Below are 25,274 nucleotides of genomic sequence, written 5' to 3'. Positions count from 1 at the left end.
AAAATATAGAAGCGCAATATTCTAAATATATTTTACAAATATCCATGAGAATCACTGAAACCATTGTTACTCTTATCACAATGGGAATAAAAATGCGTGTTCAGTGAGAAAAAAAAACAGGCTACTGTAGCTATTAAAGACACCAAAGGGGGCAGTATATTACCAATGACGTCAGCCTCGTCAATCTTACGTCATCTACAAATAGGAAGAAAAAGGCGATTTGAAACAGGTGTCCAATACATTCGATTTTAATGTACACAATTTATCGATGAATATATAATAAAACGTCGCTGTAGCGATGGGACAAGTCGCAACAACAGGAACAATCATATTTTCAACCTTCTATGACAGTGAATGGTGACATCATTCACGTACTGTAAGTACAGTAAGTACAGTACTGTAAATTGGAAGTTTTATTCACAAAGACACGCAAATGTCAAAATGTTTTTTTTTTCAGTAAAAACTATTTATTTCAAGTTCATGATATAAAGTTGGGCTGAATCTTTTTTGGGTTTTACATGTACAATGGAATTAGACACTAACGACATTATGCAGGGTCAACAAATGGGGCATAAGTGTAACTTGTAAGGTGCGTAGAGCCATTTTCCCTCACATCTCTCCACATTGTGCAATGAGGATCGGCAGCTTGGGCTTGTTGTTTGGTCCTGTGGGAACGTTCTGTTGGGGATAAATAGTTTTTATTGTCATAACATTAAGAAGAAAAAAAAATGTGTCATGCTATTAATTCTATTAAGATGACTTGAGTGAAGTCGATTGATATTCAGTGTAAAGTACCTCAATCTTTCTCATGATCAGCAATCCATCCACAACTTTACCTGAAACAACAACAAATAAGAACATTCAAGACATTTTCATGCATACAATATCTAGCATAACACTTTAAATAAACACACATTAAAAAAATCCACATGATAGTGGGTCCATGCTTACCAAAAACAACATGTTTTCCGTCTAACCAGTCACATTTAGTGCAGGTTATGAAAAACTGGCAACCATTTGTCCCTGGACCACTGTTTGCCTAAGGGGAAAGAAATATGACAGCAGAATCTTAGAACAAAGTGAATTTTATATTGACTACTTTCTGTGTAAAAGAAAATAAAAATAATCTGAACACAAACGAAAGCAAACTTTGAAAAGGCTCCCGCCAAAGGCTGTCAATAAAATGGAACCTCCATTGGAACAGTTATATGAGGATAACATTTTGAACCAGGTCTGAGCCTGAAACCAGCCTCAGAGCGACCAAGTATATTAATAGGCACCTGCTTAGGTCCCTGCCACCACCAGGGGTCATAATTATTCAACGTCATATCTGTTTTGCAAACAAATGTCTTATCACCTTGTTTGAATTCAGTAACATTATTCAACTCATTCACTGCCGTAGACATATACTGTATATTCGTGTACTACATTGCAAGTGTTACCTGTCACTGACAAATTATTTGTCTTGCAGGAGTAAGAGAGGATCTCACCCAGCCTGTCAGTGAAATTCAGGTTTTTAAAACCACTGTAATGACCAACAGATCCCTGCAGATGGCAGCGTTGTATCGCTTTGGATTTTTGTGATCAGCACTGCTTTTGAGTCCAAGATAAATCCTCTGGGATGAATCTCGTGCTCGTGATGATTATGAGCGACAAAAATCCCAACACATTGGAAGTCAGACACAATTAGTCACAGAGTACCGGTATGTTTGTGCATGGTTTAAACTGATGTGTTGCGGTAGGTAATTGCAAGTCTGTGTCTTGAATCTCTTGATAAACGATCGTGAGAATTGACTGTTTTTGATGAAAGCAGCCCATGTTTGACGGCTAAATACTAAAGAATGAGACAAGGCTGAAACATACTTTTTTTTTTTTCTAGTGAAAGAAGAGTCTACTCTTTTGTTAGATTTGGTGCTTCAGAGATCAGTCAAAATGGGTAACTCTGCCTTTAAAACAGCTGGCAGTGAATCCAATACGGAGCTATTTTTTTCATTATTTTGCACAGTGTTTCCTTTTTTTCGACAAAGTATGTCCAACTTATTTTATTTGCAGTTGCACCTTATTGTTGACAAAGCCACATACCATGGACAGAAGACCAGGCATGGAATGCTGCACTCGAAAGTTTTCATCTGCAAATGGACCTCTGTAGATACTGCAGATGCCAGTGCCGTCACCCTGTAAGAAAAACACTGCATCATATCAAACTCACCAAAACTGTGCATTTGCAATTTTCGAGGAGCCCAGCAAGAGGCCGATTGTTTGCAACTTGGCAATTTACTGGATGCGGGGGGGGGAACATTTCTTTTTTTTTTAAGCATGAACCGGAGAGATTAAACAAATTATACTGAAAGTCAAATGTGTAAGGCACTGCTGCCAGTTGCTATCGGCATATACTCACATTCACAAAGTCCCCTCCTTGGATCATAAAGTCTTTGATCACTCTGCAAATGGGCAACGTAACGGGTAAGACACAATGAACTCTGTACATTCTCTCTGTCCGTGCAGTCCATACCTGTGGAATGTACAGCTCTTGAAACCAATAGGTACACCATCCTTCCTGTGAGACAGGAATTTTTAGTTTCACACCTCATAAAAGGCAGGCCTGTTTTATTCACACGATGTGAAACATCAGAAACATTTACAGGAAGTCTCCCTTACCGGAATTCTCCAGTGCAGAACTGCCTGCAAGAAACGATGAGAATTTACGGTAAGTCTTACAATATAAGCACAGATACTGGTATTGGTGCATCGCTAATTCTGCTAAATGGTCGCTTTTATCCATCCATTTTTTTCCTGCTTATCGAGGGAAGCATCCCTAGTTTGGTGAAAGGGAGTTTTTAAACACACATATTTACCCTCATTGTCGTTCAGGGAGCAAAGCAACATTTGGCACTGCAAGGCTCTTATAAGTATTTAGTCAATCATAAGGCTGAAAAAAAAAAGCTTCTTGCCAGAAAAGGTACAATAAAACGATGCTCAAATTAAGATCACAACATACCGGAAATTCTCAGCCGTCCTTGGGACGACATCAGCAAAAAGTTCAATTTTCATCCGCCCCACATCCTGCAACGTAGGAGGGAAAAAGTTGTGTAAACAGCTGATGAGACATTCGCAACAGTTTTATCTTTAGAAACACCCAATGTGAGCAAAAAAAACAATCTCGACTGACATTGGCAGCGAGACTTGGAAAATATGGCAGATTTGAGCATTGACAAAGTAACTATACACCTTAAAATAACTGCTACTTTAACACGAATAAAACAAAGACATACAAATGGAGATGAATGATGACTCTGATGCCTTTCTATGACTCTTCAAGTCTTTCTGTATATCCGTTGCAACATGCTGATGACAATGTGTGCACAAAGCCAAAACCAAAATTGAATGGCTGTGACCTTCGATCCCTCAGGCGGCAATGTATCAAAGACAGACATCAATGTGTAAAGAATATAACCACACGGGCTCGGGAACACTTCAGAAAACCAATCTCAGTAAATACAGTTCGGCGCGACATCCGTAAGTGCAACTTAAAACATTATGAAGCACAAAATACAACAGAACATGAACACGATTTATTTGAACGTGTTTTTTCACCACCTTTTCACAGGCATCATACGTCCCCAATGCATTGGAAATGTGTTGCACGGTTTAGGAACTTGTTGCGATGTTGAAGGTTGTACAAACAAGCAGAAGAAGTTGGATCTGTGACTACAAGAGCAATGCTTTGAAATGGCTGTAGAAATAAGGTGGATACTTTTCTTTTTTTTAGGTCTGTGCTTAAGTAAGAGGCAAAAACTTTGCTGAGGAGATTTAAGCCATCTTGATTTCCACACCATGAAGAATGTATTTAATTTGAACAATTTGGGCTCAGAGTAGTAACAAACAGAAAATATGAAATGTATAATTTTCATCTTTGTTTGGCAAGTGCATACATATTCATGCACATTATTTTTCTGTTTTATTATGAATTCAAATGTACAACAAACTTGCTACAAATTAATGACGAGTATTTATTTCACGCAATCAGTGTTGATAAAATTTCTAAAAAAAGGTTATTGGTATCCTAACAAATCCTAAAAGTCTGGTATAGCACATTACTTCACGAAGGAAATGATATCCGCCTCCTGCCACCATTCATTTATTTATTTGACAAAGAATGACGAATAAACATGAGGGATTTTACTTTTGTACATTTTTTTTTGTTTTCAAGTGACACAACCTAAGATTGTTGTAACAGAGTGAGTGATCACGCTTCAATCTTTCTGTCAGCACCGGGGTGCCTCATGTGTGTTTCTCCATCTTGGTTACGGACAAGAGTTAAGAAAGTCTTTCTCCAACTCACCTGTCCTCCTATTGTAATGTCGAAGAAAACAATAGGATTGTTGGGGTTTGTCGCTTGAACGGACATTATTCCACTCACTTCGAGTTTAAATAGGGGGAAAAAAAACGGTGAACACTCGTTCAGATGCGAATTCGAACAACCGGAAATTTCTACGGAAAACAGTAAAGTCATATTACGGCAAGCAGTTAGGGACAAACCCAAAGAAAACGCGTGTAGTAACATAAAGTAGCTCAAACATGGATAGGTCGGTAACTGGCGGCATGCGGGAAAACCCTGCATGGACTTAGGCTAATTTAAATGATTATTTTATTTTATGTATTTAATTATTTACTTTAAAGAACCCCACCCCCATATAAAGTTTAAAAAAAAAAACAAATACAAAAAAACAGATGTACTTCACTAGTGTATGTTTACCATGAAGAACCTTTTCACATGACGTAGGTTTTTGGTGCCGTGGGGACTGAGGGATCGATGGTGGCCGGTATTCATTCAATGTTGATTTTGGCCATGCCGCTTGCATGCAATGATCTCTCCAGATTCTCTGTACCCTTTGTTATTATGGACCATGGATGATGAAAATCCCTAAATTACCCATATTTATGCTTTGCGATTGACTGGCGAAGAGTCCAGGAAGTACCTCGCCTCGCGGTCAGGCAGCTGTGAAAAAAAAAAGCTTCTTGCCAGAAAAGGTACAATAAAACGATGCTCAAATTAAGATCACAACATACCGGAAATTCTCAGCCGTCCTTGGGACGACATCAGCAAAAAGTTCAATTTTCATCCGCCCCACATCCTGCAACGTAGGAGGGAAAAAGTTGTGTAAACAGCTGATGAGACATTCGCAACAGTTTTATCTTTAGAAACACCCAATGTGAGCAAAAAAAACAATCTCGACTGACATTGGCAGCGAGACTTGGAAAATATGGCAGATTTGAGCATTGACAAAGTAACTATACACCTTAAAATAACTGCTACTTTAACACGAATAAAACAAAGACATACAAATGGAGATGAATGATGACTCTGATGCCTTTCTATGACTCTTCAAGTCTTTCTGTATATCCGTTGCAACATGCTGATGACAATGTGTGCACAAAGCCAAAACCAAAATTGAATGGCTGTGACCTTCGATCCCTCAGGCGGCAATGTATCAAAGACAGACATCAATGTGTAAAGAATATAACCACACGGGCTCGGGAACACTTCAGAAAACCAATCTCAGTAAATACAGTTTGGCGCGACATCCGTAAGTGCAACTTAAAACATTATGAAGCACAAAATACAACAGAACATGAACACGATTTATTTGAACGTGTTTTTTCACCACCTTTTCACAGGCATCATACGTCCCCAATGCATTGGAAATGTGTTGCACGGTTTAGGAACTTGTTGCGATGTTGAAGGTTGTACAAACAAGCAGAAGAAGTTGGATCTGTGACTACAAGAGCAATGCTTTGAAATGGCTGTAGAAATAAGGTGGATACTTTTCTTTTTTTTAGGTCTGTGCTTAAGTAAGAGGCAAAAACTTTGCTGAGGAGATTTAAGCCATCTTGATTTCCACACCATGAAGAATGTATTTAATTTGAACAATTTGGGCTCAGAGTAGTAACAAACAGAAAATATGAAATGTATAATTTTCATCTTTGTTTGGCAAGTGCATGCATATTCATGCACATTATTTTTCTGTTTTATTATGAATTCAAATGTACAACAAACTTGCTACAAATTAATGACGAGTATTTATTTCACGCAATCAGTGTTGATAAAATTTCTACAAAAAGGTTATTGGTATCCTAACAAATCCTAAAAGTCTGGTATAGCACATTACTTCACGAGAAGGAAATGATCCGCCTCCTGCCACCATTCATTTATTTATTTGACAAAGAATGACGAATAAACATGAGGGATTTTACTTTTGTACATTTTTTTTTGTTTTCAAGTGACACAACCTAAGATTGTTGTAACAGAGTGAGTGATCACGCTTCAATCTTTCTGTCAGCACCGGGGTGCCTCATGTGTGTTTCTCCATCTTGGTTACGGACAAGAGTTAAGAAAGTCTTTCTCCAACTCACCTGTCCTCCTATTGTAATGTCGAAGAAAACAATAGGATTGTTGGGGTTTGTCGCTTGAACGGACATTATTCCACTCACTTCGAGTTTAAATAGGGGGAAAAAAAACGGTGAACACTCGTTCAGATGCGAATTCGAACAACCGGAAATTTCTACGGAAAACAGTAAAGTCATATTACGGCAAGCAGTTAGGGACAAACCCAAAGAAAACGCGTGTAGTAACATAAAGTAGCTCAAACATGGATAGGTCGGTAACTGGCGGCATGCGGGAAAACCCTGCATGGACTTAGGCTAATTTAAATGATTATTTTATTTTATGTATTTAATTATTTACTTTAAAGAACCCCACCCCCATATAAAGTTTAAAAAAAAAAACAAATACAAAAAAACAGATGTACTTCACTAGTGTATGTTTACCATGAAGAACCTTTTCACATGACGTAGGTTTTTGGTGCCGTGGGGACTGAGGGATCGATGGTGGCCGGTATTCATTCAATGTTGATTTTGGCCATGCCGCTTGCATGCAATGATCTCTCCAGATTCTCTGTACCCTTTGTTATTATGGACCATGGATGATGAAAATCCCTAAATTACCCATATTTATGCTTTGCGATTGACTGGCGAAGAGTCCAGGAAGTACCTCGCCTCGCGGTCAGGCAGCTGTGAAAGGCTCAAGGGACCCTAATGAGGATAAGCACTATATAAATTGAATGGAAGGATGTAAAATCTAAATTGTGAATTGCACAATGTAAAATACACGGATGGATGTAAATTTTCGAATTGTTAATCAGTGATCTGAATCACTAATATCATCATTATGAGTGAACTACCACTTATTTTTTATACCGTTTGATACACTTAAGTATGCACGCGCCCATCTTGACCGGAATATTCGACTCTGGATCCAATTTTAACGATGCAAAAACTTTATCTTTAGAAACACCCAATGTGAGCAAAAAAAACAATCTCGACTGACATTGGCAGCGAGACTTGGAAAATATGGCAGATTTGAGCATTGACGAAGTAACTATACACCTTAAAATAACTGCTACTTTAACACGAATAAAACAAAGACATACAAATGGAGATGAATGATGACTCTGATGCCTTTCTATGACTCTTCAAGTCTTTCTGTATATCCGTTGCAACATGCTGATGACAATGTGTGCACAAAGCCAAAACCAAAATTGAATGGCTGTGACCTTCGATCCCTCAGGCGGCAATGTATCAAAGACAGACATCAATGTGTAAAGAATATAACCACACGGGCTCGGGAACACTTCAGAAAACCAATCTCAGTAAATACAGTTCGGCGCGACATCCGTAAGTGCAACTTAAAACATTATGAAGCACAAAATACAACAGAACATGAACACGATTTATTTGAACGTGTTTTTTCACCACCTTTTCACAGGCATCATACGTCCCCAATGCATTGGAAATGTGTTGCACGGTTTAGGAACTTGTTGCGATGTTGAAGGTTGTACAAACAAGCAGAAGAAGTTGGATCTGTGACTACAAGAGCAATGCTTTGAAATGGCTGTAGAAATAAGGTGGATACTTTTCTTTTTTTTAGGTCTGTGCTTAAGTAAGAGGCAAAAACTTTGCTGAGGAGATTTAAGCCATCTTGATTTCCACACCATGAAGAATGTCTTTAATTTGAACAATTTGGGCTCAGAGTAGTAACAAACAGAAAATATGAAATGTATAATTTTCATCTTTGTTTGGCAAGTGCATACATATTCATGCACATTATTTTTCTGTTTTATTATGAATTCAAATGTACAACAAACTTGGTACAAATTAATGGCCAGTATTTATTTCACGCAATCAGTGTTGATAAAATTTCTACCAAAACGTTATTGGTATCCTAACAAATCCTAAAAGTCTGGTATAGCACATTACTTCACGAGAAGGAAATGATCCGCCTCCTGCCACCATTCATTTATTTATTTGACAAAGAATGACGAATAAACATGAGGGATTTTACTTTTGTACATTTTTTTTTTGTTTTCAAGTGACACAACCTAAGATTGTTGTAACAGAGTGAGTGATCACGCTTCAATCTTTCTGTCAGCACCGGGGTGCCTCATGTGTGTTTCTCCATCTTGGTTACGGACAAGAGTTAAGAAAGTCTTTCTCCAACTCACCTGTCCTCCTATTGTAATGTCGAGCTTGTACTTTTATAGGCTTGTGTCGCTATTGTATGTGCAGTACAAACTAAGTAGCGAGAAAGCAATACTTGCCGTGGGAGTGTACTCTTCCAGTTGCATGACGAAGTCAGCCAGTGGGGTTGTAGAGACGGTTGACTTTACATCTCCATTGGTGATGCCTCCCGGAACATAAACTCCATTGGGCACAGACGAGTCTGATGATGATGTCACGGTAGGAGCAGGGGCCGACGCTGTTTTTATTAACAGAGATGCAAAAGAAGAATTCTAATCCACTGCATTCTGAGAGTAAATAAGTGCAAATAATTTTTTTTTTTCCTGTAAAAGCTAGCCCTGGCCAACAGCTGATAGCCATTCGATTTGACAATGTGCAGCAACATGATGGAAGACTCCTGCATTTATAAAATGAGAGAAAATACATACTATTGAATAAAACGTGTAATCTAGTTTCTGAAAAACCTGTTATTTGTATATTTACGGGTTGCGAAGCAAAGACAAGTCAGTGTTCTCAAATTTCCGAAGCATTTGATCAATATGAACTACCATTGCTGGTAACCACGGGGTTGCTGCCGACGTTGCTGGTCGCATTCTCATTCACGATACAGTTGCTTGAAGTTAAAGACGTCGTGACGTTAGACGAAGCTCCGGTGGTGACAGACTGGTTCGCGCTGTCAACATTCATGGCGATGCTGTTAACCTTTTCGCAGTTGTGGGAAACAACTTGTCGACTAGCTAACGCTAAAACTCGGCTAGTATTTTCTTGACAAGCAATTAAAATAAAAACACGCTCCAAATGCCCACAAGTCTAGCCCCGTATCATTAAAGAGACACGTGTGGCTTAATAAATTCCTCCGCACGCTACTTTGGGAATGTGTAAAAAAAGCAAACGAAATGTTGAGTCACGAGCTAAGTAGCATCACAGCGGATGTTTGTCGCTAACCAGACTTGAGCGCTCACGCCGTTGAACAAACGGCGTCATGTGACCTTGTCGTAATGTGACGAAGTGAGCCGAAAATACCCGAGTGCGCCATTTCGACGTCTGGGTTTATATGAGCAGTTGGTGTCGTCCCGAGCGCTTTTCAATCGGTACAGTATATACACGGTAATGGTTTATTTGACTTTATTCACAGTTACTTGATGTGATTCCCCAAATTATTTCTTATGTAATAGCATAGTGTATTCTACCTACAGATAGCAAGTATATTTGTAAATATACAGTATATTTAAAGATGTAATATTTACCGTTCATTTGTCTTGACCAAGCGTGTTGTTTAAGCATAAATGACGAGGTTAATCAACCTGACAATAGTACCAATTTTCTGACAGGTCAAGCGGTGTCGAAAATGGAAGGATTTATAATGTATTGTAAAAATGTGACAATACATTATTCCACTCACTTCGCGTTTAAATAGGGGGGAAAAAAACGGTGAACACTCGTTCAGATGCGAATTCGAACAACCGGAAATTTCTACGGAAAACAGTAAAGTCATATTACGGCAAGCAGTTAGGGACAAACCCAAAGAAAACGCGTGTAGTAAAATAAAGTAGCTCAGCATGGATAGGTAGGTACCTGGCGGCATGCGGGAAAATTCTGCATGGCCTTAGGCTAATTTAAATGATTATTTTCTTTGATGTATTTAATTATTTACTTTAAAGAACCCCACCCCCACATAAAGTAAAAATAAAAATAAAAAAACAAACAAAAAAAAAAAACAGAGATGTACTTCACTAGTGTGTGTTTACCATGAAGAACCTTTTCACCATGATGTCGGTTTTTGGTGCAGTGGCGGCTGAGGGATCGAAGGTCGCCGGTATTCATTCAATGCTGATTTTGGCCATGCCGCTCGCATCCAATGATCTCTCCATATTCTCTGTACCCTTTGATATTATAGACCATACATGATGAAATCCCTAAATTACCCATATTTATGCTTTGTGATTGACTGGCGAAGAGTCCAGGAAGTACCTCGCCTCGCGGTCAGGCAGCTGTGAAAGGCTCAAGGGACCCTAATGAGGATAAGCACTACATAAATTGGATGGAAGGATGTAAAATCTAAATTGTGAATTGCACTATGTAAAATACACGGATGGATGTAAATTTCGAATTGTTAATCGGTGATCTGAATCACTAATATCACCATTATGGTGAACTACCACTCATTTTTATACCGTTTAATACACTTAAGTATGCACGCGCCCATCTTGACCGGAATATTCGACTCTGGATCCAATTTTAACGATGCAAAAACTCAAGAGACACAAACGCAGATTCATATTTTGGGTTTTATTTGTACAATAAAACACACATTTACAAATGGGAAAAAGTCAAAGGTGGAACCACAAAAATAAAGAGTGACTTCAAAATGTGTTAAAGCACTGTGATTGAAAATGAGCAATTTGACAAACAAGTGACGTTGTTAGCCAGAAATTAAAACGAGCTCAAGCAAAAGGAGCCTGCATTCTATGTAAAGTAGTAGGGCTTCTTGACATTGACGCCGTATTCTGAAAGAGCGGGGGCCAGGTCCTCCATCGTCAGAGTGTATTTCTTATCCTAGAAATAAGCAGGACAAAACAGACCAACAATTATCATGAAAAGAACAATGGCATTAGCACATATGCCAATTTTAATGGGCATGGCAGGACATTAAGAAATGGAAGGAGACCTTCGCCTTGCTCCTTGAGCTCCCCGACGCAGTCCCCTTCATTTTACAATACTGCAGAGCGTCATTGGCGATGTCTGAAATGAACTTCTGCGAGGCAAGCGAGATTAAGCGGATTCTAAAAAAAAAAAAAGAAAAATGAATAATAACTAGTATAATTTATAAGATTTCACTATGCTTTCAACTGTCCCTAAAAAAAAAAAGAAAAATGAATAATAAATAATATTATTTATAAGATTTCACGATGCTTTCAACTGTCCTACAGTGAATTTTTAACCATTCCCAGAACCAAAAATGCATACATTCTTGGATCAGATGCTTCAAAGCCTGCCCGGTTGAGGTAGTAGCCTGTCACTGCATCGGGAATCTGGCAAAACAAAAACAAAAATAAAGGTCAGTGCTGAATCCACACTTGAATGGCCCAAACCTCTGCCATGGCTGAAGAAATCCCAATTTGGATCAGCAGAAAACCACATGCAGTTGTAATGTCCACCTCATGTCATGACAGTTGTCATTAAGATTAATGCTTTATTGAGCACAAAGAAAGAACATTTTAAAAAATCGGCTACATTCCTGGAGGCATAACAAGACATGGATTTATTGTCAAAGGCATACAGAAATTCACAACGCAGTATATCAAGAAGATTAGATGACTTAAAACTAACTTAACTGATGCTCCAAAATTTTCAGAAGCCTTTCATCTTCAGAAGATTTGTGGATTTCGTTTTCCCCAGGTACTCTGGCTTCTTCCCACACTCCAAAACCTTGCATGTTAGGCTCATGTAAGACTCTTGTCCATAGTTGTGAATGGCCATTTGTCTTCATAATGGACCCTGCAATTGACTGCCGACCAGCCCGGTACCTCTCACCCGGTCACCTGGGATAGCCGCTAGCTCAACCACATGGACAAATGCTATAAAAACTAGATTAATTTCTCAACTGGGGATTTTGTTTTGAAACCTGAACAAATCGGAGGGTAACCATCTCTACTTGATGGATTGTGTCTGATTTTAGAGAATGAAGAATTGGAAATGAGCTCGATTGAAGACAAATCAAATCAGCACTTAAATTACATGGAGGCTTTTACTTTTATAGGCTTGTGTCGCTATTGTATGTGCAGTACAAACTAAGTAGCGAGAAAGCAAGACTTGCCGTGGGAGTGTACTCTTCCAGTTGCATGACGAAGTCAGCCAGTGGGGTTGTAGAGACGGTTGACTTTACATCTCCATTGGTGATGCCTCCCGGAACATAAACTCCATTGGGCACAGACGAGTCTGATGATGATGTCACGGTAGGAGCAGGGGCCGACGCTGTTTTTATTAACAGAGATGCAAAAGAAGAATTCTAATCCACTGCATTCTGAGAGTAAATAAGTGCAAATAATTTTTTTTTTTTCTGTAAAAGCTAGCCCTGGACAACAGCTGATAGCCATTCGATTTGACAACGTGCGGCAACATGATGGAAGACTCCTGCATTTATAAAATGAGAGAAAATACATACTATTGAATAAAACGTGTAATCTAGTTTCTGAAAAACCTGTTATTTGTATATTTACGGGTTGCGAAGCAAAGACAAGTCAGTGTTCTCAAATTTCCGAAGCATTTGATCAATATGAACTACCATTGCTGGTAACCACGGGGTTGCTGCCGACGTTGCTGGTCGCATTCTCATTCACGATACAGTTGCTTGAAGTCAAAGACGTCGTGATGTTAGACGAAGCTCCGGTGGTGACAGACTGGTTCGCGCTGTCAACATTCATGGCGATGCTGTTAACCTTTTCGCAGTTGTGGGAAACAACTTGTCGACTAGCTAACGCTAAAACTCGGCTAGTATTTTATTTCTTGACGAGCAATTAAAATAAAAACACGCTCCAAATGCCCACAAGTCTAGCCCCGTATCATTAAAGAGACACGTGTGGCTTAATAAATTCCTCCGCACGCTACTTTGGGAATGTGTAAAAGCAAACGAAATGTTGAGTCACGAGCTAAGTAGCATCACAGCGGATGTTTGTCGCTAACCAGACTTGAGCGCTCACGCCGTTGAACAAACGGCGTCATGTGACCTTGTCGTAATGTGACGAAGTGAGCCGAAAATACCCGAGTGCGCCATTTCGACGTCTGGGTTTATATGAGCAGTTGGTGTCGTCCCGAGCGCTTTTCAATCGGTACAGTATATACACGGTAATGGTTTATTTGACTTTATTCACAGTTACTTGATGTGATTCCCCAAATTATTTCTTATGTAATAGCATAGTGTATTCTACCTACAGATAGCAAGTATATTTGTAAATATACAGTATATTTAAAGATGTAATATTTACCGTTCATTTGTCTTGACCAAGCGTGTTGTTTAAGCATAAATGACGAGGTTAATCAACCTGACAATAGTACCAATTTTCTGACAGATCAAGCGGTGTCGAAAATGGAAGGATTATAATGTATTGTAAAATGTGACAACATCCCAAGCAAACCTCACAATTCTCAGGATTCATAAAAAAATGCAACAACGCGGGGCTTGTGAGTATCCAGATTGACTTTTTCTGTGATTATTCAGGAACACAACGCAAATCCCTAAAGTAACGCCGAGACTCGAGGAAGAAACGGACTTGACAGGCACAGGAGTGCGGAAGGTCGGCGACGTCAACATGAGTCCACTTGTCCGGGTCATCGTGGTGGGTGCAGGTTGTCGAGGGGAGATCTACTCCCGCTATTCCATCATCCACCCTGATCGTGTGAAGGTTCGCCAAGTGACAAACCTTTTTTTTAAATCGAGAGCTGCGTCTGCGGTAACGAATGTCAAAGTGTCCAGTGTCATACAAACGTCTGAAATAACAAATGTGCTTTGACATTTTATTTTTTATTATTCATGATATTCATCTCTATGAAAAAATGAAGATCGTGTTCACGATTTCCTACCAGAAAAATGTCAAAAGTTATTTAACGAGGTAGAAAAGTGATGAATCTCAATATGCAACAGTTCATTTATGTAACTCTGCAACATTCCTTGGAAATCCCAATGTCTCCTCACTGGTGAGTTATTTTTAAATCAACTCAACTCAACTCAACTGTATTTATAGAGCACTTTCAAACAGCCATCGCTGCACACAAAGTGCTGTACACGACAGAGATGCAAAAGAAGAATTCTAATCCACTGCATTCTGAGAGTAAATAAGTGCAAATAATTGTTTTTTTTTCTGTAAAAGCTAGCCCTGGACAACAGCTGATAGCCATTCGATTTGACAACGTGCGAGGCGGGTTTTAAAGATTGGCAGCGAGGAGGCTACATCAGCTATCATCTGCCAGCGGGCAAGGAATATAAATCTATTGTGTAACTGTTTATTGCCTCTAATTTCATTACATCAGAGAGATCAATAAGATAACAAGCCGTGCTGGAGCCTGCAGTAAAAGTTGAAAGCTATGAGCAGTATCACGACATTACTGGTTGTCGGAGTAGCTGATCCCAGGAAGTTTGCCCGCACAAAGTTCCAACAACTGTACAACATTGCAGAGGAGAAGCTTGAAGTTAAAGACGTCGTGACGTTAGACGAAGCTCCGGTGGTGACAGACTGGTTCGCGCTGTCAACATTCATGGCGATGCTGTTCACCTTTTCGCAGTTGTGGGAAAGAACTTGTCGGCTAGCTAACGCTAAAACTCGGCTAGTATTTTATTTCTTGACGAGCAATTAAAATAAAAACACGCTCCAAATGCCCACAAGTCTAGCCCCGTATCATTAAAGAGACACGTGTGGCTTAATAAATTCCTCCGCACGCTACTTTGGGAATGTGTAAAAGCAAACGAAATGTTGAGTCACGAGCTAAGTAGCATCACAGCGGATGTTTGTAGCTAACCAGACTTGAGCGCTCACGCTGTTGAACAAACGGCGTCATGTGACCTTGCCGTAATGTGACGAAGTGAGCCGAAAATACCCGAGTGCGCCATTTCGACGTCTGGGTTTATATGAGCAGTTGGTGTCGTCCCGAGCGCTTTTCAATCGGTACAGTATATACACGGTAATGGTTTATTTGACTTTATTCACAGTTACTTGATGTGATTCCCCAAATTATTTCTTATGTAATAGCATAGTGTATTCTACCTACAGATAGCAAGTATATTTGTAAATATACAGTATATTTAAAGATGTAATATTTACCGTTCATTTGTCTTGACCAAGCGTGTTGTTTAAGCATAAATGACGAGGTTAATCAACCTGACAATAGTACCAATTTTCTGACAGATCAAGCGGTGTCGAAAATGGAAGGATTATAATGTATTGTAAAATGTGACAACATCCCAAGCAAACCTCACAATTCTCAGGATTCATAAAAAAATGCAACAACGCGGGGCTTGTGAGTATCCAGATTGACTTTTTCTGTGATTATTCAGGAACACAACGCAAATCCCTAAAGTAACGCCGAGACTCGAGGAGGAAAGGCGGCAGCGGCGGCGGACGAGTGGGCATCGGTGCGTTTTGAATGTGTCAATAGAGATCCCGTTCTCCGCCGAAGAGGGGCGGGGTTTGCGGGACTGGATGCTGCTGGGGTTCATACACACGTGCACGCACACCCACTTGTTGGACAGACCTAGAAAATAAGAAATGATGATGAGTAGGCAGGCTCCCGTTTGTGACCTGACTGACGAGAAAAAACAAATTCTATAACTTTGTCTGAATAAAAAACCCCAGGGATGTCCTGAATCCCAAATCAACTCTCAACTCAACTCAACAGTATTTCTCGAGCACTTCGCTGCACACAAAGTGCTGTACATGGAGCAACTAACATATACAATAGTAAAGCAACAAATCAGTAACAAAGACTGTAGAGAGCACCAAACAGTATAACTAAGATCATAATTTGGATCATGCTGAGTCAAATACCAAAGAATACAAGTGAGTTTTGAGGCGGGTTTTAAAGATTGGCAGCGAGGAGGCTACATCAGCTATCATCTGCCAACGGGCAAGAAAAATAAATCTATTGTGTCGGCTTTTGTGAAACTGTTTATTGCCTCCAATTTCATTACATCAGAGAGATCAATAAGATAACAAGCCGTACTGGAGCCTGCAGTAAAAGTTGAAAGCTATGAGCAGTATCACGACATTACTGCAGGTTGTCGGAGTAGCTGATCCCAGGAAGTTTGCCCGCACAAAGTTCCAACAACTGTACAACATTGCAGAGGAGAACCTGTATGAAGGTGAGCACGAAACACCTTGAAATTTTGCCAACGATGTGCCTCGTTCTATTTTCAATGCTGCCTTTCCTAGACTGGCGCATTTTAGCTGAAAGAGAGAAGTGTGCCGATGCCGTTTTAATTTGCACTCCAGACGTCCTTCATAAGGTCAATATTTAATACTAATAGCATCTGTATTACTTTGTCTTCCCACACCCTTGTTGTTGGCCTGTATCTTTTTTGTATGTTTGTGTGTCCCAGGAGCCCGCAGTGGCGTTTGCGAAGAAGGGCTACCATGTTCTTTTGGAGAAACCAATGGCCGTGAGTGACAGCATGGCTAGTAAAAAAATAACATGTCACGTGTATGACAAATGGATGTCTGCCATTGCCTCGAACTGTCCGTTTTTGTCGCGCATCACAAAACTCAATTTAAGTCTGATTTGTTTCAATTTGAATTACTCTTCCAATAACAATGTATTGAAGCTCATAGATAAGAACCCCCAAAAAACTCAGTCATGTAGCAGAGTAATTCCTTGTGGAATATGGCAACATGCCCGTCTGAGTTAAAGATGTAATATTTACCGTTCATTTGTCTTGACCAAGCGTGTTGTTTAAGCATAAATGACGAGGTTAATCAACCTGACAATAGTACCAATTTTCTGACAGATCAAGCGGTGTCGAAAATGGAAGGATTATAATGTATTGTAAAATGTGACAACCCTGTCCTTACTCCGCAAGCAAAATCTACCTGGACAGGGTGAAACAGGTGATCATTGTAGCAAATGCTGTGGATTTTGCATGCTTGATGGTGCTTTATTTTTTGTTGTTGTTTTTTTTTCCCCCTTAGGGCCGTGTTGGCTGGCCGCTGGCCGCCTTATGCCCCGACACTTTACCAGACATCGAGACTGTATCTGAGGCTCTGAGGACTGGACCATACGGCCGATGCGTCTATGAGTGTGACAACGACGTCTGCAGTAACCAGGTTAAAAGACCTTGAATTTGAAATGCTGATGTTCAAAACTTGAAAATATCTTGAGGGAGGAGTCGTCGTTGACAATTCAAAGACATTTTCTACTTTTACTACAGGGCAAAAAATGGATATAAGCCCTTTGTGGTGCCAGTGGACTCAACTCAATTCACTTCATTTTTGCCGAAAAACACATCACAGTTCAAAAAATGAAAAATCCAATTTGATCATAATGGAAAATGGGTCATTAAGTGCACCCATATATTGCTTTATCGACATGAAGCAAGTCCCCCCAGGGGTCAATTGCATCCTGTGTTCAAATTCCCACCGGCCCGCAGCCTCTGGCATAAAATTACGAATAAAAACAAGGAAAAGGAAAAAACAGAAAACGAGCTTTTATCATCCATTTTGTGTTCATTGAACACAAGTCGGAAAACAAACTATGAGCATAATTTGTTTCCCTCGAGCTTGTTTTCCCTTGACACGGAAGATCTGCTGCTGCTGCTGCTACTTTTTCCGCATCGCTGCAGCAGCGGACAAAGAGAAAAACGTTCACCTGTAGAGTTATACTGCATTTTCGGAACGTCTTCCGTTTCTCTTGCAGATTGTTAACATGGAGTTTGAAGGTGGCCTGACCGCAGCCTTTTCTATGGTGGCTTTCACCGAAGATATCTGCAAACGAAAAACAACTATCTATGGCAGCAAGGTACAAAGAAGAAACTCAATTGTGACCGACATCCAATCTGATGCGTATCACTTACAATTAGGGGTGGGACTCACATCATCAAGGTTCTCCTTGCGGCTCCGTGCTCTGGAGGATGCCTCAAAAAGATTTTGTACATCTGTGAAAGGGTCATTTGGCCACGTCCTGCAAAAACCGCATCCAGACTGTCGCCACTTTCAAAACCGGAAAAGATCGAGTCGCGGTTGATCAGCGTGGGGGATTTTGCGCAGAGAGCCCATGACCTTGAAATGCTTTGTGATGGCAGTTGAAAAGTTGAGCAAGGCTTCCATCATATAGCTTTTTTAAGATGTATTTATTTTTTTCAACACAATTTGCCTTTCCGTCAAAGCAGCACCGGCGCTTGCTCTATTTTGTCAGGAATTCAGTGAGCTCTGATGTATCCATCAGTATAATGCGTGTACCGGCAACGGGTGCACTGAAAAGCATTCGGCATTGCTTGAAACGCAAACGTTGATAAAATGAGTGGATTCATTCATTTGCAATGAATGTATTTATCATAATGAAATTAAAGTTAGCATAAGAGTCCCATCCCAAATTAAAATGCATTCGACATCAAAATGACAATTCAACCCCAACTTTTCAGGGCGAGTTGTCATTTAAAAACGACGAGATCCGCGTGTTCGACTTTCTAACCCAGAAAGCCACCAATTATGTGGTGAGCGTGGATTGCCCCAAGAACTTTGACCTGTCTGGACACCGTCGAGCTGATTACTGCTTGATCGACTCGTTCATTTCTGCTGTGGCTGTGAGTCTTCTTTGATTCTCCCTAGTGTAATTTGCAGACTTTTTTTTCCTTTGTCACGGCAGAACCGACTTTCAAGCTCAAACAACTCAGGCAAAAACGGAGGTTTTGTCTTTGTGCCAACAGAACAAGGCGGCAGCGGCGGCGGACGAGTGGGCATCGGTGCGTTTTGAATGTGTCAATAGAGATCCCGTTCTCCGCCGAAGAGGGGCGGGGTTTGCGGGACTGGATGCTGCTGGGGTTCATACACACGTGCACGCACACCCACTTGTTGGACAGACCTAGAAAATAAGAAATGATGATGAGTAGGCAGGCTCCCGTTTGTGACCTGACTGACGAGAAAAAACAAATTCTATAACTTTGTCTGAATAAAAAACCCCAGGGATGTCCTGAATCCCAAATCAACTCTCAACTCAACTCAACAGTATTTCTCGAGCACTTCGCTGCACACAAAGTGCTGTACATGGAGCAACTAACATATACAATAGTAAAGCAACAAATCAGTAACAAAGACTGTAGAGAGCACCAAACAGTATAACTAAGATCATAATTTGGATCATGCTGAGTCAAATACCAAAGAATACAAGTGAGTTTTGAGGCGGGTTTTAAAGATTGGCAGCGAGGAGGCTACATCAGCTATCATCTGCCAACGGGCAAGAAAAATAAATCTATTGTGTCGGCTTTTGTGAAACTGTTTATTGCCTCCAATTTCATTACATCAGAGAGATCAATAAGATAACAAGCCGTGCTGGAGCCTGCAGTAAAAGTTGAAAGCTATGAGCAGTATCACGACATTACTGCAGGTTGTCGGAGTAGCTGATCCCAGGAAGTTTGCCCGCACAAAGTTCCAACAACTGTACAACATTGCAGAGGAGAACCTGTATGAAGGTGAGCACGAAACACCTTGAAATTTTGCCAACGATGTGCCTCGTTCTATTTTCAATGCTGCCTTTCCTAGACTGGCGCATTTTAGCTGAAAGAGAGAAGTGTGCCGATGCCGTTTTAATTTGCACTCCAGACGTCCTTCATAAGGTCAATATTTAATACTAATAGCATCTGTATTACTTTGTCTTCCCACACCCTTGTTGTTGGCCTGTATCTTTTTTGTATGTTTGTGTGTCCCAGGAGCCCGCAGTGGCGTTTGCGAAGAAGGGCTACCATGTTCTTTTGGAGAAACCAATGGCCGTGAGTGACAGCATGGCTAGTAAAAAAATAACATGTCACGTGTATGACAAATGGATGTCTGCCATTGCCTCGAACTGTCCGTTTTTGTCGCGCATCACAAAACTCAATTTAAGTCTGATTTGTTTCAATTTGAATTACTCTTCCAATAACAATGTATTGAAGCTCATAGATAAGAACCCCCAAAAAACTCAGTCATGTAGCAGAGTAATTCCTTGTGGAATATGGCAACATGCCCGTCTGAGCTTTGACGTCGCCGTAGACCACCGGTATCAAACTCAAGGGCCATGGCCAGATCTGGTCTGCCACATCACTTGACGTCTCCGGTGAAAGCAAATCAAGCATGTCAACTTCCATGATGTGTGCGTAGTTGAATTTGTCTGACATTCGACTTTCACATTTATTTGAACCTTGTAATGGGCATATGAGAGGAATGACATGAATAGAGTTGACGGAGAAAAATAGTATCAGCCATGCATGCCCTTTAGATCTTGTTCGTGAAACGCAGAAGGTGGGTGCGTCAGAAAAATTTGCCGTCCTGTCATTCGTCACTCGCCAGAAGTCCGTCATTGTCCCCAAATTCTTCACTGTGACCCTTGACAGGGAATGTGCAGGAATGGAAAATCACACAGTTACACATTAAATAAATGGCTCAACTCAATGTTTATAGAGAAGACGATGAACTTCAGTTGAAACAGTGCTGTACATAAATAAAAATCTAACATAAGATAATTGAACTTGACGGTTTGAAACAATCAACAATCAATTATGTGCACTCTCTCTAACGTGTTACAGCTAAAAGCTAAGTGGCAGCATTTTGGACCAATGGAGGTGTTTGAGGGAGGACTGGCTGACTCCAAAGTTGAGCACATTGAAGGAATCCAGCCAGGATGTAAGGAAGGAAGTCATGGATTTACAGTTGTGGAAGAAAAGTCTTCATAGTTCTCCTTGTACCCAAGGTTAAAAAAATGGACTTACCCACTCCACCAATTTGACAAATCCAGTTTAAAATCACTGTCCGATTTAAAGCCTAAGTTTGAGACCTTTGGGGTCCAATGGTTGGGCATTGACATGAGTCAGTGGGAGCAAACACACATCACATTGGTTTGCTTTTCATGAAAGTCTTAAAATGTTCGAGGAAGCAGTTCCAAGGAAAAGATAAGATAAGATAAGGAAACCTTTATTTGTCCCACACTGGGGAAAGGTGCCTTCCTTCGTGGCACGTAAACATCCGACTCTCATCAGCATCATAGAACTCAGAAATAACACGTTCAGATAGCCTGTACACATTACCAGTTGAATTACTGCTGTATATGAAATATAAATTGTACATTAGGAAGAAAAACAATGCAGTACGGGGGATCCGCTGCCCCCTATTGCGCAATCGCGACTACTTTCATCCTGCTGCATCTTGCTGAAATGAAAACGCATTCCTTTTCACCTCTCTGTGACTTCAGACGACGGCTAAAGACTGCATAGAGATTGTGGCGGCGTGCTCGAAGACCGGCGTGATGCTGTGCGTGGGTCATGTTCTACGATACGATCCCTACATCTGTAAGATAAAGGTGATTTGAATTTTGCAACTTCCCTCTCTTAAAAGCTTTCCCAACTGCATCTGGGTATTGTTGTCGCCTTGAAGGTAGATCCTAATATCCCCCAAATACCTTTATGTCCTTCAAAAATGGTAATGAAAATTTGTTTTACCAGGAGTTGATTGACAACGGTGTCATTGGTGATGTGATCCACATCCAGCACTTAGAGCCAGTAAGCAGGAATAAAGTTACACTTAGCCAAAATCTGTGATGATATATTTTTGTACACACATTCACACGCGCAAACACGAGATCCACGTCTTTCTTCAGGTTGGCTTTTTTCATTTTGCTCACTCCTACGTTCGGGGAAACTGGAGGAATGAAGCGGAGAGCTCGTTCTCTCTTCTGGCCAAATCGTGCCACGACATTGACCTGATCCATCACTGGGCCGGAACACGCAGGTAATACTTTGCGACCGAAATCCGTTTGCCAGCATCTGTAGCCCGCAACAGAAAGTCTCCGGTTTCAGTCTAGCAACGAGTGCCACAAGGCTCCGTACTTGGCACCCCCCTGTTCAGAATTCTTGGTCAGATTATCCGTACTTATCTTTTTATTCCGATACTGACGACACCCAGTTCTATGTCAGCACTTCAACTAATCCACACCAAGCAGTTCAGTATCGCTCATCATGTTACGGTTTGGATGCAAAGACATTTGTTTGCCGCCCAAAAAGGAAGGCATGACATCGCGACTTGTTCTTGCAGGTGTTTGAAAGTGACGTCGTTTGGTTTTGTCAGCCACTTCAGACCAGAGAACAAGGTATTCTTGTACCTTTTTTTTTTAAATGTGCAGCACTTGTTTTGAGCAGCTTCAACTCAAGGAATGTGTGGATGCTATTTGATCATTATTTCTGGACTGTACGCGTGAGACATGTCGCATTAGCCAGCAGGGGCTGGTGATCGCTGCCTGGACTGTTCCGTCGAGGACACTTGTCCTTACTCCGCAAGCAAAATCTACCTGGACAAGGTGAAACAGGTGATCATTGTAGCAAATGTTGTGGATTTTGCATGCTTGATGGTGCTTTATTTGTTGTTGTTGTTTTTTTTCCCTCCTTAGGGCCGTGTTGGCCGGCCGATGTCCGACTTATGCCCCGACACTTTGCCAGACATGGAGACTGCACATGAGGCTCTGAGGACTGGACCATACGGCCGATGCGTCTATGAGTGTGACAACGACGTCTGCAGTAACCAGGTTAAAAGACCTTGAATTTGAAATGCTGATGTTCAAAACTTGAAAATATCTTGAGGGAGGAGTCGTCGTTGACAATTCAAAGACATTTTCTACTTTTACTACAGGGCAAAAAATGGATATAAGCCCTTTGTGGTGCCAGTGGACTCAACTCAATTCACTTCATTTTTGCCGAAAAACACATCACAGTTCAAAAAATGAAAAATCCAATTTGATCATAATGGAAAATGGGTCATTAAGTGCACCCATATATTGCTTTATCGACATGAAGCAAGTCCCCCCAGGGGTCAATTGCATCCTGTGTTCAAATTCCCACCGGCCCGCAGCCTCTGGCATAAAATTACGAATAAAAACAAGGAAAAGGAAAAAACAGAAAACGAGCTTTTATCATCCATTTTGTGTTCATTGAACACAAGTCGGAAAACAAACTATGAGCATAATTTGTTTCCCTCGAGCTTGTTTTCCCTTGACACGGAAGATCTGCTGCTGCTGCTGCTACTTTTTCCGCATCGCTGCAGCAGCGGACAAAGAGAAAAACGTTCACCTGTAGAGTTATACTGCATTTTCGGAACGTCTTCCGTTTCTCTTGCAGATTGTTAACATGGAGTTTGAAGGTGGCCTGACCGCAGCCTTTTCTATGGTGGCTTTCACCGAAGATATCTGCAAACGAAAAACAACTATCTATGGCAGCAAGGTACAAAGAAGAAACTCAATTGTGACCGACATCCAATCTGATGCGTATCACTTACAATTAGGGGTGGGACTCACATCATCAAGGTTCTCCTTGCGGCTCCGTGCTCTGGAGGATGCCTCAAAAAGATTTTGTACATCTGTGAAAGGGTCATTTGGCCACGTCCTGCAAAAACCGCATCCAGACTGTCGCCACTTTCAAAACCGGAAAAGATCGAGTCGCGGTTGATCAGCGTGGGGGATTTTGCGCAGAGAGCCCATGACCTTGAAATGCTTTGTGATGGCAGTTGAAAAGTTGAGCAAGGCTTCCATCATATAGCTTTTTTAAGATGTATTTATTTTTTTCAACACAATTTGCCTTTCCGTCAAAGCAGCACCGGCGCTTGCTCTATTTTGTCAGGAATTCAGTGAGCTCTGATGTATCCATCAGTATAATGCGTGTACCGGCAACGGGTGCACTGAAAAGCATTCGGCATTGCTTGAAACGCAAACGTTGATAAAATGAGTGGATTCATTCATTTGCAATGAATGTATTTATCATAATGAAATTAAAGTTAGCATAAGAGTCCCATCCCAAATTAAAATGCATTCGACATCAAAATGACAATTCAACCCCAACTTTTCAGGGCGAGTTGTCATTTAAAAACGACGAGATCCGCGTGTTCGACTTTCTAACCCAGAAAGCCACCAATTATGTGGTGAGCGTGGATTGCCCCAAGAACTTTGACCTGTCTGGACACCGTCGAGCTGATTACTGCTTGATCGACTCGTTCATTTCTGCTGTGGCTGTGAGTCTTCTTTGATTCTCCCTAGTGTAATTTGCAGACTTTTTTTTCCTTTGTCACGGCAGAACCGACTTTCAAGCTCAAACAACTCAGGCAAAAACGGAGGTTTTGTCTTTGTGCCAACAGAACAATGACCCGTCACTCATCGCCTCTGGTCCCGAGGAGACACTGCGGAGCCACTTGCTGGTGTTTGAGGCGGAGCGATCACGACGAGAAAGCAGGGTGGTTCACTTTGACCACTCCGGATGATTTTGGGGGAATAGAAATGGTTTACTTCAGAAATACCCAAGAATCATGTTTGCGGTGGGGCACACTTGTCATACTTTGGAGCGGAGTATTTAATCTTATTCAGTTATGAATGCTGAATGTGTTCAAATGTCATCTGGCTGTGACATGCAGCCTCATAGTAACACGATTAAAGCAATAATACTTGAAATACGACTATCAGATTGTACATGTACATACACAATAATGGCTTTTTGTTGCCACGCGTGCCTGTTTTTCATCATGTTCTTAAGAACTGTAAGCCTGTAAACCGAAAGAAGCCGTGTGCACCCTCTCAGGTCAAATTCTCAAACAGCTTCAGAAGAACGCTTCTCATTTTGTGGTCTTGTGAAATCCATTTGAGGTCCAGTGCTGCCGGGCACTGGATAGCTTGAAAGGAAACGCTTGAAATCACTCATTTGATACTATTGTTACATCCCGCCCCTTCCCACCAGTACCCAAGTTGCTCCGTCATGGTGTTTTCTCTTTTCGTTTAGACCAGTGGTTCTTAACCTTTTTAGGGATACCGAACCCTACCAGTTAATTTGCACATTCACCGAACCCTTAATGAGTGAAAAATAAATAAATATATTGATTACAAATTCAAGATGTTTAAAAAAAACGCATTTATTAAAAACAGAAAAAAAAGTAAATATAATTTCAGGAGATAAGAATCTATATTTTTTTAATTGTACGACGTACTATCACGACAGT

The 25,274-nt window shown here is 40.8% G+C and overlaps 3 protein-coding genes across 11 annotated transcripts; 1 reads left to right on the top strand and 2 right to left on the bottom strand.

The window, feature by feature from the left end:
* Positions 1 to 232: 232 nt before the first annotated feature.
* LOC109514733 (peptidyl-prolyl cis-trans isomerase H) lies at positions 233 to 10,060 on the bottom strand. Of its 3 annotated transcripts, XM_019868084.1 has the most exons (10): positions 9,966 to 10,060; positions 6,415 to 6,478; positions 5,071 to 5,135; positions 2,659 to 2,682; positions 2,513 to 2,557; positions 2,399 to 2,441; positions 2,083 to 2,175; positions 952 to 1,039; positions 796 to 836; positions 233 to 678 (listed from the first exon to the last, which is right to left on the bottom strand). In XM_019868084.1, coding segments are annotated over exons 1-10 (534 nt in total). In that variant the 5' UTR covers positions 9,968 to 10,060; the 3' UTR covers positions 233 to 609. The 3 variants fall into 3 exon arrangements, with proteins under 3 accessions (XP_019723643.1, XP_019723645.1, XP_019723644.1); XM_019868086.1 differs by lacking the exon at positions 9,966 to 10,060 and having other exon boundaries at positions 6,415 to 6,581; XM_019868085.1 differs by lacking the exons at positions 5,071 to 5,135; positions 6,415 to 6,478; positions 9,966 to 10,060 and adding exons at positions 2,999 to 3,063; positions 4,343 to 4,507.
* On the top strand, positions 9,649 to 24,764 carry LOC109514727 (putative oxidoreductase YteT). 7 transcript variants are annotated; one of them, XM_019868069.1, is made up of 14 exons: positions 9,649 to 9,668; positions 13,796 to 13,979; positions 16,345 to 16,429; positions 16,500 to 16,573; positions 16,667 to 16,726; positions 21,499 to 21,606; positions 21,749 to 21,805; positions 21,904 to 22,034; positions 22,338 to 22,392; positions 22,516 to 22,608; positions 22,690 to 22,824; positions 23,414 to 23,515; positions 24,138 to 24,299; positions 24,423 to 24,764. In XM_019868069.1, exons 2-14 carry the CDS (start codon positions 13,887 to 13,889, stop codon positions 24,543 to 24,545), a joined length of 1,278 nt encoding a protein of 425 aa, XP_019723628.1. In that variant the 5' UTR covers positions 9,649 to 9,668; positions 13,796 to 13,886; the 3' UTR covers positions 24,546 to 24,764. The 7 variants fall into 7 exon arrangements, with proteins under 7 accessions (XP_019723628.1, XP_019723625.1, XP_019723626.1 ...); XM_019868066.1 differs by lacking the exon at positions 9,649 to 9,668 and adding an exon at positions 13,293 to 13,422 and having other exon boundaries at positions 22,516 to 22,599; XM_019868067.1 differs by lacking the exon at positions 9,649 to 9,668 and adding an exon at positions 13,293 to 13,422 and having other exon boundaries at positions 24,192 to 24,299.
* On the bottom strand, positions 10,848 to 13,077 carry taf10 (TAF10 RNA polymerase II, TATA box binding protein (TBP)-associated factor). Its single transcript, XM_019868088.1, has 5 exons — positions 12,863 to 13,077; positions 12,395 to 12,552; positions 11,545 to 11,609; positions 11,246 to 11,360; positions 10,848 to 11,133 (listed from the first exon to the last, which is right to left on the bottom strand). Exons 1-5 carry the CDS (start codon positions 12,999 to 13,001, stop codon positions 11,044 to 11,046), a joined length of 567 nt encoding a protein of 188 aa, XP_019723647.1. The 5' UTR covers positions 13,002 to 13,077; the 3' UTR covers positions 10,848 to 11,043.
* Positions 24,765 to 25,274: the final 510 nt, after the last annotated feature.

Source organism: Hippocampus comes, unplaced genomic scaffold, assembly GCF_001891065.2.
Source record: "Hippocampus comes isolate QL1 unplaced genomic scaffold, H_comes_QL1_v1.1 scaffold157, whole genome shotgun sequence".
NCBI lineage: Eukaryota > Metazoa > Chordata > Actinopteri > Syngnathiformes > Syngnathidae > Hippocampus > Hippocampus comes.
This window is presented reverse-complemented; position numbering and strand designations above follow the sequence as displayed.

Excerpts from the sequence above, each read along its gene's own strand:
- taf10 (XM_019868088.1), bottom strand. The coding sequence starts at position 13,001 with ATGAATGTTGACAGCGCGAACCAGTCTGTCACCACCGGAGCTTCGTCT. Across the intron at positions 12,553-12,862 it reads CCCCGTGGTTACCAGCAATG|CGTCGGCCCCTGCTCCTACC; the intron begins GTAGTTCATATT and ends TAATAAAAACAG. Across the intron at positions 11,610-12,394 it reads TGGAAGAGTACACTCCCACG|ATTCCCGATGCAGTGACAGG; the intron begins GCAAGTCTTGCT and ends TTGTTTTGCCAG.
- LOC109514733 (XM_019868084.1), bottom strand. Across the intron at positions 2,683-5,070 it reads AGGACGGCTGAGAATTTCCG|GCAGTTCTGCACTGGAGAAT; the intron begins GTATGTTGTGAT and ends CGTTTCTTGCAG. Across the intron at positions 837-951 it reads CGGAAAACATGTTGTTTTTG|GTAAAGTTGTGGATGGATTG; the intron begins GTAAGCATGGAC and ends TTGTTGTTTCAG.
- LOC109514727 (XM_019868065.1), top strand. The coding sequence starts at position 13,370 with ATGAGCAGTTGGTGTCGTCCCGAGCGCTTTTCAATCGGTACAGTATAT. Across the intron at positions 13,980-16,344 it reads TCCACCCTGATCGTGTGAAG|GTTGTCGGAGTAGCTGATCC; the intron begins GTTCGCCAAGTG and ends ACATTACTGCAG. Across the intron at positions 22,609-22,689 it reads ACCTGGACAAGGTGAAACAG|GGCCGTGTTGGCCGGCCGAT; the intron begins GTGATCATTGTA and ends TTCCCTCCTTAG.